Source organism: Eschrichtius robustus, chromosome 13 (genome assembly GCF_028021215.1).
Source record: "Eschrichtius robustus isolate mEscRob2 chromosome 13, mEscRob2.pri, whole genome shotgun sequence".
In the NCBI taxonomy this organism is placed as follows: domain Eukaryota; kingdom Metazoa; phylum Chordata; class Mammalia; order Artiodactyla; family Eschrichtiidae; genus Eschrichtius; species Eschrichtius robustus.
In genome coordinates, this window is record NC_090836.1 from 40,511,545 (window position 1) to 40,521,521 (window position 9,977).

General features: G+C 50.8%; 1 protein-coding gene across 1 annotated transcript; it reads right to left on the minus strand.

Annotated features, from left to right (window-relative positions):
- Positions 1-8,970: 8,970 nt before the first annotated feature.
- LOC137775251 (proline-rich protein 13-like) lies at positions 8,971-9,668 on the minus strand. The gene has a single exon (XM_068560932.1). It carries the CDS (start codon positions 9,655-9,657, stop codon positions 9,229-9,231), a length of 429 nt encoding a protein of 142 aa, XP_068417033.1. The 5' UTR covers positions 9,658-9,668; the 3' UTR covers positions 8,971-9,228.
- Positions 9,669-9,977: the final 309 nt, after the last annotated feature.

Sequence of the window (9,977 nt, forward strand, 5' to 3'; positions counted from 1 at the left end):
AGTTTCTAGCCCACCTTTGGACCACCCAGCTCCAAGGACATCCCACCATCACAGGTCCCTGGGCCCCCAGTCCACACGCTGCTCTGCACTGAGAGGAAATCTCTAGAATTGTCTGTGAACAGGGCAGGAAGATGCCTGTGCTGGAGCAGGAGGTGACTGCTAAGCAGAGAACAGGGGGACCTGAAGGAGGTGCTCTGTGTGGGGGACCCAGGTAAGCAGGAGGAACAAGCCCTGTCTGGGAACAGCCTCATGTCCTCCCTGGCAAAGGGGGCAAGGAAACGAGGCCACAGACATGGAGGCTCTTGCAAAGCTGTCAGTCATATTCTTCCCAGGCTTGGGAAATGCAGCCATGACTACCATCCCTACCATCAGGAAGGAGATGGAGCTCAAATCCAGAAGGGCCAAGGTAACAGTGTGAGAAGAATGGAGTATTAGGAGTGTCCAGCAAGGGGACCAGGAAAGGAGTTGGAGATTTCCCGACTCCCCACTCCCTAGTGGAGTGGACCGCATCCTCCAGAACTTCCTAGAGCTAGGGCTCCTTCCTATATTCTCTGGTTCCTTCTAGATGCCAGTCTGGGGAGGAGGAAGCTGAAATTAAGTTCTGGGATATCTATCAAGAATCCAGCTGGCACATTTTCCCATCTTCCCTTCTCTTTTTGTTACTTCAGCAGAGGCTGAAGGGGGCTGAAGGATTATAGGGAGAAGAGGATAGGGGAGCTGTATTAACAAGCGTCTGGAGGAATTCTGAGCCCTTTAGTAGCACATTAATAAGAATTTGTAAAATTCTTTTAAGTAATATAAAAATAAGCAGCTAATAAGTCTTTGATTCTCTGCCTCAAAAGAAGTAAAGCCTGTTTGTTTGGGGAGCAGCGGGCATGCAGTGCCTCCGCTCTGATTCTCCCGGACACAGTCCCTCCTGCCCACCCCACCTCCTGAGCAGTCCTGCCCCTGGTCCCCGAGCCACCCACCCTCTCAGGGACCCCTCAGCATGATGGGGGCTGGCTGTTCTCTGGCTGAGGGTGGGAGGGACTGGGGACCCCTGTATGTTGGTGAAGCAGCCCAAGGTCCCTGAGGATGGAGATGGAGGACCCTGTAGAAGTCAGAGCAGTGAACAAAGAGGGCTTTGAACCAGGCCTTGGCAAAAGCTCTGAAGAGCCAGTGCCTTTGGCCCAGCCTTCTTGCTGCCCTCATACTCCCAAGGACTGGCTCAGACAGACTTCTGGCTCTGGCCCTTCCCTCCAAAGGGGATTCCTTATGTAGCTTTGTACCCCAAATGCTGAAGAGTGCTGTGCCCAATTCATCTGAAATGTCACCAGGGATGGGTTCATCCCCTTGATGTCCTTCTCTTTTAAGAGTAAAGACTTTGGAGTCAGACAGTCCTGATTTCAGTGTTAGTTTCTACCACTTATTGGGCAAGTGATCCTGAGCAATTCACAATGTCCCTGAGCCTCAGTTTCCTCACCTGTAAAATGAGAATAATGATATTATTCACTTCATTGTTTGGTTTCACAATGCCTAGCACATAGAAAGCACTCTATAGACATTAGTATCATGGTTATTATTCCAAATATCCACCCCATCCTCCATTCTCTCTTGCTCCATGACCACTACCAGGCTTGACCCTCCAACCTGACGACCCCAGCCCAGCAAATGGGTCCGTCAGATGAGAGGACCTCAGTCTGAGCCTGAGCTAGACTCTCCACGGAGGTGATGGGTATGGGGATATGGGTATGGGGGTCATGTGGGAGAACCTCAGAAAGTAGGTGTCGGGTGAGGCTGACACTGACCTTAGATGATTGAGTGGACTTACATTGGCCATTTTGTGTCACTTGCAAAGCACATGACTCATACACGTAGAGCCCTGAATGGTCAAGAAATTCACTGATTCTTTGGTTTTGAGGGAGTTCAACGGACCTATGAGAAGCTGGCTAAACTCATGAAACCTCTTTCCAGCAAAATATAGACTTCTACATGTTTTGCGTATGATTTTAGTAGGTTTCTCTATGGACCTCAGGGTGGTCTCTATTCATCTCACTGTCAGAGACTGGAGCCCAGAGGGGCGGACTGACTTGTCCGAGGACCGCAGCTTGCAGGCGGCGTAGCTGTGATTTGAACCCAGACGTTCAGAGTCCTCTCTCTTCCTTCATGGGGAGGAAGGCTTTCATCCAGTTCTTTGGCTGAGAGTGTGTTCACTTCCCCTCCCGGGGACTCAGGGGATTTGCAGGCCCGCGGTGGGCTCCCTGGGGATCCTGAGGACGTTGTTCAAGGGTTAACTCAGGTGTGGCCAGGCTTGGGTAAAAGGGATTGAGAAAGGCAAGTCCAGAGCCCAGGCTGGGAGCCAAGAGCCCCCCGCACGTGGTGGTGAAGGGTTAACAGAGCCCGAGTGTGGCTCTGTGTGTGTGCTCGAGGGCATGGCGTGTGCAAAGGCGCACGTCTCTCACTCGCGCATGTGGGAGCTACGGACCGCAGGCCAGCCTGGGAGAGCGGTGCCGCAGTGTCCTGGGATGAATGGGTCTCTGTCTGCAAGGCTGTGTGAGTCTCTGTGTGTGCAGTCCCATTAACTCGCCCTCGGCCACATGTGGAAAGGGGAGGAGAGGCCTGGAGAAGCCCAAACCACTCAGAGTCCTTCTGATTTTAGAATGAAGTAGAAGGCACAGAAGAAAGAAAATTATACTGACCCAAACTCGTATATTAATAGAGTGTGCACGCGTGCGCGCGCACACACACACACACACACACGCACGCACACACACACACTCTGGTGCCCTGTCATAACCTCCCCTTCTCAACCCTACTGTCAACCTCCTGTTACGCATCTGGGTACTTTGGGAGAAGAATCTTTGGCTAATACCTTAAAACAGATTCTAGAGACCTGACCCTATTTGCTTTCGGAGAGGTTTCAGTTTCGCACTGTGTGTGTCTGTCTTCTGCTTGTCTGTGAGTCTGGGTGTGGCTTCTCTTTCCCCTGCCTCACCTGCAGCTCCCGCGATGTGTGCTCAGAACTCCAACTCAGCCAGCAGGCCTCACTTGCACCATTGTGCCTGTGATGGATGGGCTTGGCCCAAGTCCTGTCCTCAGCCCCATGTCCCTGCTCCCCCTTCGAGTCCTCTCTGGGCCCCTGTTGCCCTTGGCTGTGGTTTGTTTAATGGAGTGACTCCTGTCGGGAGCAACCCAGAGCTCAGGACACAGGGAGACACTTGTCCAAAGTTGCTATTTTTTTCACCAAAAAGAGCCAAGCCACAGTGATGGGCTCAGTGGCCTGGCTGGGAGCCTTCCTCATCCCTCCCACCACTAGCCTGGCCTCCATTCCCCTCACTGGCCCTTGTTACCAGTGGCTTCTGGTTCAGGACTTCTAGTTATCCATTGGGAGTCCTCCTCAGTAGGAGTCTGGCTTCTTATGTGAGGAGAGAAGGGAGATCTGGGTTCTGTGGAAGTAGCTGAGGCTGAGAGAGATGCCCTGGGGACCAAAGAATAGGCCCACAGAGACCAATGACCATACCATATTCATCCCTCTCTCCCCAGTGCCTGGCACAGAGTAGGTCCTAAAAGAGTGAGTGAGTGAATGTTGGATGGATGGATGGATAAGCAGATGTGTAGATGGGTGAATGGGTAGAAAGATAGATAAATAAATGAAGACTCTTAGATCCAAGTAGACATTCTGATAAACCTAATCTGATTTCTTGGTCCAAACGTGGGATACAAAGAAGGAGAAACCTAGGTCTAGAAGGTGCAGCCAACTTATTCCTGAATTTAAAGGAAATCTCTCTTCCCAGACTCTTTACAGCGTGTCCCTGAGACTCCCCTGGAGGTCTGGGGGTTGGGTGAAACTGGCCTTTTCTCCATCCTCATGTTTTACTTCAGGCCCCTTCTTGCAGAGGCTTCTCTGCCCACTAGAAAAGGTTCTCTGCAGCTGGGCAAAGCAGCACTGAGTTAGGGAGGAGATAGATGGGAAGCGATGAGGCTCAGGCTGATGGGGGTGCCATGGAACAGGACCCTGGGCACAAAATGATTTAGGCTGGGGCTAGAGTAAACTGTTATGTGCTTGGACCAGGAGGTGGAGAACATTTCCAGCACCTAACACAGGGGCCTGACATAGTAAGCACATATATTTTTTTGAATGAATGAATAAAACATTCCTATGTCCTCTTCTCTCTAGATAACACCCCCAAATCCTTTCCCAAAAGGTATAGAGAATTCTCAAGAGCGCTAGACCGTTAAGGACCTTCCTTTGAGGGTAGAGCGAATCAGTATCAGCAGCCCTGCTGAGGGAAAAAGGGACGGTGGCATCTCTGCCCCCATCCAAACTCTTCTCACCCCCACCCCTGCTACCCATGGTCCCCCCTCCTTCGTCCTCCTCCTCCAGCCCCATCGCTAGCTATCACGGTGCTGATCCAGAAGCTGGGGGTGCCAGGAGGGAGCAGCACAAAGCCGCCGTGTGTACGTGAGTGCATGTGTGCATGCATGAGTGGCCGTGATGAGGTGGCTTGACTGAGGAGACGGGCGGCTCCATACCACCAAGGCCGGCGCCGTGGGGCTTGGAGACCCCATTCAGGGGTCCTGTCCCCAGGCCAGATCCAGTAGATCTTCTCTGGTGCTGAGATCTTCATGGAAGGAAGTTCTCAGAGCTCCTCAGGGGCTCTTGTTGCTGGGATGTGCTCCTGAAGTTTAATCACTCTTCCCTGCTGCAATTTGTTTTGGGAGAGTCCAAGTAGAGCCTTCCCTTAAAGTAGATCCATGGTCAAAGCTGCCCTCTGAATCAGACCTAGAAAGCCTGGGTTTTAAGGCCGGAGGGGGCTTGCCTCTGGTCTGTGCTGAGCCCATTTTCTGAGCAGACACAGAACTGTTGGCTCAGGGCAGGCAAGAAAAGGCCTCGTGCGCCAAGGGAAAACAATTAGGAGTAATTACCATCAAGAGAGGCCCCCAGTGAGGGGTGAGGGTGGGAAAGGCCGTCTGTTTAAGAGGAAGCTGAAAGCGGCAGACTGATTTTGGGGAAAAAATCAGAGACAGAGGGTGGGAGGAAGGGTCGAGTGTGTGCTGTCTTTCTTTTCCAGGAAGACAGCAGGACTCCTCCCCCTCGGCCTCTACAGGGGCTCTCTGTCCGGAGGTGGGAGGGGAGAGCAGGAGGGCACTGGGCTCTGCATTCCTGAGATTCTCAAACCAGTCGGAACGGAATGGCAGAGGAAACTTCATACTGAGGGGACTGAGCCCTAGACGCAGAAGAAAGTGAAAAGATAAAATGGAGCACTGTGGAGCACCCAAAATGTCTGCAAGTGTGCCCCCCACGCAACGCCCTGGATCCCTGAGAATCTGTGGGGACGCGCTGGATCGGCTTGGTGTCTCCCTAGTCACCACCCTCCAATCCTCAGCCCTGCGCCTTTCGGGGTTAGAACCAGAGGCCTCAAAGGACAAGTGTTGCTAGTATGGGCAACCTGGAGTTGGGGACAAGAGTGGGGGGCAAAAAAGAAGGGCAGTTGGAGAAAGAGCTGTCGAAGGAGGGGTGAGGGAATTCCTTGGTACTCCTTGCTAGAGAAGTCAAGAGGAAATGAACCCCAAAGGAGAGGTGCCCTGACATTCCCCTTGACCTTCCAAACTAAGGTGAAGAGACAAGTAAGGGCCTCAATCCTGCTCATGAGGGAAAAGAGGGAGCCTTGGCCTTTGCGGACCTCATCGGAGGCTCTCACTGGCTTCATGCTGCTGGAGCCCCGTGACCCCTGCTGAGTGAGACGCAGCAGCGCTGGCTGTGTGAAGTGGCAGGCCACAGGCTTCGGGGACACAGGCTCTTGGCTTGGAGCCTCTGTTTCTATCACTGACAATCTGTGAGAATTTGGGCAACTTATGCAATCTCTATGCTCGTTTTCTCATCTGAGAAATGGGGATAAAGTACCTACCTCATACACTTGTAAGGATTAAATGAGGTAATGTATATAAAGATTGGGCACATAAAGCTGGGGCCAGGGCCTCAATAAATGCTTAGTCTTCTTATTATTATTGGAAGAAGACAGCTCTAAGTGCTAAGTGGATGATGAATTTGAAGCCAGAGGCCCTGGGGGAGGCTGCCCTGTCAACCACATGCGAGGAAGTGAGTGAGGACTTGATAGGGTGGAGGTTCTCAATACAGAAGGTAGGCACTGCTCAGAGATGCTGAATAACTGTAACTCGTTCACTCCTTCAACAATTCTCTCCTTCCGTTGTTCTAGGCACCTGGGATGCAGCATAAACAGAACAGACATTTTAGTGAGAGACCGACAAAGCAAATGAGTAAATAATATAGTCATATATGAAATGCTACAGAGAAAACATGAAGGGAGCTAGGGAGCGTGAGAACTGGGGTGTGGGAATGACAGAGGAGGTGAGGGAGTGAGCCGGGGGGAGAGTGTCTGGGGGAAAGCCCTCCAGCCACAGGAAGCTGCAAGTAGAATGACCATGAGGCAGAAGCAAGGTGGGTTTGTTAGACAAACACCAAGCAGGCCTGTGCGGCCGAGACCAAGGAGCCGGGGCAGAGTGATGGGGGAAGCTGTTGGAGAGGTGGTGAGCCACCGTGCAGGGCCTCGCGGGCCCTTGTAGGCATAGGTAATTGGCCGGTGGTGGGCTGACGGGAAACGGAGCTCAGGTGTACAAGGAAGCAAACTTTCTTTCCTGGGTTTCAGAAGAGCATCTGGTACAAACACTATATATAAAATAGATAAACAACAAGGTCCTACTGTCTAGCACAGGGAACTATATATTCAATATCTTGTAATAAACTATAATGGAAAAGAATCTGAAAAAGAATAAAAAGCGCATCTGGAACACGAATTCCTTAAGGAACGTGAATCCCACCCCCCTTCCCTTTGTAACTTTCTGCAGGGCCCAAGACCAACCCAGCCACCCGGGGGTAGAGGCTGACTCTGACTCACGATTGGGTCCAGGTCCCCACTGTGATGGAGTCTACTCCCCATCTGTAGACCCAGGCAATCGTCAGCTATCTTTAACCACATTGGGGAATCAGAAAACAAGAGAGGCTTGAAGGCTTCCCTCCTCACTCCAACCATTTTCAAACGGCTGAAAAATCTTAACTGTGTCAGAAAAATGTTAGAACTCAAGAAATGTCCTGGAGGGACTTCCCTGGTGGCACAGTGGTTAAGAATCCGCCTGCCAATGCAGGGGACATAGGTTCGAGCCCTGGTCCGGGAAGATCCCACATGCTGCGGAGCAACTAAGCCCGTGCGCCACAACTACTGAGCCTGCGCTCTAGAACCCGCGAGCCACAACTACTGAGCCCATGTGCCACAACTACTGAGCCCATGTGCCACAACTACTGAAGCCCACACGCCTAGAGCCTGTGCTCCGCAACAACAGAAGCCACCGCAATGAGAAGCCCGCACACCGCAACGAAGAGTAGCAGCCAAAAATAAATAAATAAATTTATTAAAAAAAAAGAATGTCCTGGTGATGACAAGCAACTCTTCTAACTCAACACAGATAAAACTGTTTCACCAGGATAGTGGAAGATTTTTCAGAAGTTCGTGCTTTCTTGTTTTATTCTTTGGAGTGCGAGTTTTACAGGCAGACCGGCGGAAGCACTTCCTGGAGGTTAGATGGTGAGGAGAAAGGGGTGTGGGAGGGGGCAAGGAGACAAGGGATGCTGTTAGGTATCCAGGGTGGGTTGGAAGTCCCGACTGGTGTGTTTGGCTCAGGAGGGCTCTCTGGCTGGCTCCACAGACAGGTCTGGTTTTAAAAAGTGCCAAGGAGCCACAGATTTGCATGTTATTTGCGTTTCAGACTTCAAGTCCAGGTATGTGGAATGAAATGAATGAATGAACAGTATTCAGACTCCTGGTTAAGGCGTGGACTCCGGAATCCAGACCACACTGAGGATCCAATCACTGGTCCAGCTTGGATCAGGAGACACAGACACAGACAGAGACAGAACAAACAGTCAAAGAGATAGAGAGACAGTCAGAGAGACAAACACCATCGAGTCCTTTTTTACCAGGGAGTTTCCAAGTCAAAGCAAGAAAGCAAAATCCAGAGAATTTATTTTAAAATAAATCAACTTTTAAAAACTAAGGAGAGAGCCACACATAGAGAGTCAGATAAAGGCAACATCATCCTTGACTTATCTCCACCTCTGCCCCTCCATCATCTACACCCAGCTTCAAACTGGACCATATGCCTATGAGTCTGCCTTCTTGATAAGGTCCATTGCTTGGTATCTGCCTGGCCTCCTACATGAGTTAGACTCTAAGGTCTTTGAGGATGGGTGGCTTTTATTTCCACCAAATGGTCAAACCATTTCCACCAGATGGTCAAACCATCTCTTCACTCCACCCTCCAGGGCCCCCAAGCCCAGTGCTTAAACACAGGCTTATTAAACACCTAGCATAAGGGGCTCCTCAGAAGTATTAGATGAGGAAAATGCCCTCCAGGAACTTAGCTCCGGCTAATAGACAAGACACAGGCAGCATGTAAAACAGTCCATTTAAAGGACAAGGCAGACAGAAGGGGACCCACAATCCATAATGGATGTACAACATCACTGGAAATAAAAAAAGCATAAAGAAAACTGTATATAATAGAAAGGTGTGTGGTTAGGGAAAAAATACTTTTTTTTTTTTTTTCCACAGGAGAAACAGCTTTATTTGGACTGAGAGCTGGAGAGTGAGAGGAGGACCTGAGATAGCATACTGAGCTAAGGGGTAGAGATCAGTTTCCAAAATGGCAGGCAGAGCTCATCAGCCAAATGGACTCCACTTCCCAGCAGCCTTGCAGTGAGTTCAGTCAATGAAAGGCCTGCTGGGAAATGTTTATTTGCCACTAAATCATCCAAGCATGCCACAATTACAAGAAAGGTACAGGTCGTTTTTTCCTTTCCATAATTAAATTTCCACAGCATCTCCCCAGTCATGAGTATTACAAAAAAAAAGTTAAAAAATCACATTTTACAGATCTTAGACTTGTCTTCAGCATTTAGCTCAAATCTCACCATCTTCAAAAACTAGTTTTCCTGCAAAATTCACCAGCTAAAAGTTCTATCCAAGCAGTGGGAAGACGGCCTTTGCTAGCCCATGGCAATTCTTTTCCCATTTTCCCTAGCCAGTTAGGGTTGAACAGCAGAGTGAGGCTTAGATTGCAGGGGTGGCGGGGGGAGGGACACAAGGGCTAATTTCCCCCAGTACAAGATGGCATCTGAAGCTTGATGGGGGAGCAGAGCTGGAGAGACTTGAGGGAAGGGTCCAGGCCCTGTATTCAGTCAGAGTCACTGCTGGAAGAGGAGGAGGAGGAGGAGGAATGCTTGCCATGTCTGTGGTGTTTCTGCTTCTTTTTATGAGCTTTTTTCATTTTCTTTGTCATCTTCTTGTCAATCACCATTCCTGGTCCTACCATGCCAGGAGCCAATGGATTCACAGGACACATGCCAGGGGCAGGTGGTGGGTATGGAGGGGGGTAGGGACCTGAGGGTTGGCATCCTGGATACCCTGGTTGTGGCACAGGATGACAGGGCCCACCAGGGGGAAAGGCTGGATTCCCCTGGGGTGCTCCTGGGGGAGTGGGAAAGGGGCCTGGAGGAAAGGTAGGGGCGGCAGGTGGTGGATGGGCAGGATTGCAACCTCCAGGGCACCCAACGTTAGGGGGGTGTGGATATGGCCCTGGCTGCCCGGCATTGGGATTCCACATGTTCAGGTATTTCTTCCAGCCTCTACACCACTGGCGTCCCGTCACCTCTACACCACTGCTTGGGCGGACTCCTCCTTTCCGGGAAAAAATACTTTGATTAGGCCCCTTGCATAGAGACTGAAACCCATGAAGGATATGCCAAACTGCTGAGGAAGGGGCTTTTGTTAAGGGCAGAGTGAGGCATTAGGTTTAGGGCCATCAAAGGAGGTGCAGCCTCACTGCAGGCTGATGTGAGTGGACCTTCTCCCCCGGACTCCTGAAATGTTGGTTAAGTAAATGTTTAGTCAGTTACCCCTACTCCTCCCTAGCAGGCCAGAGAG

Coding starts and splice junctions, on each gene's coding strand:
- LOC137775251 (XM_068560932.1), bottom strand. CDS start 9,657: ATGTGGAATCCCAATGCCGGGCAGCCAGGGCCATATCCACACCCCCCT.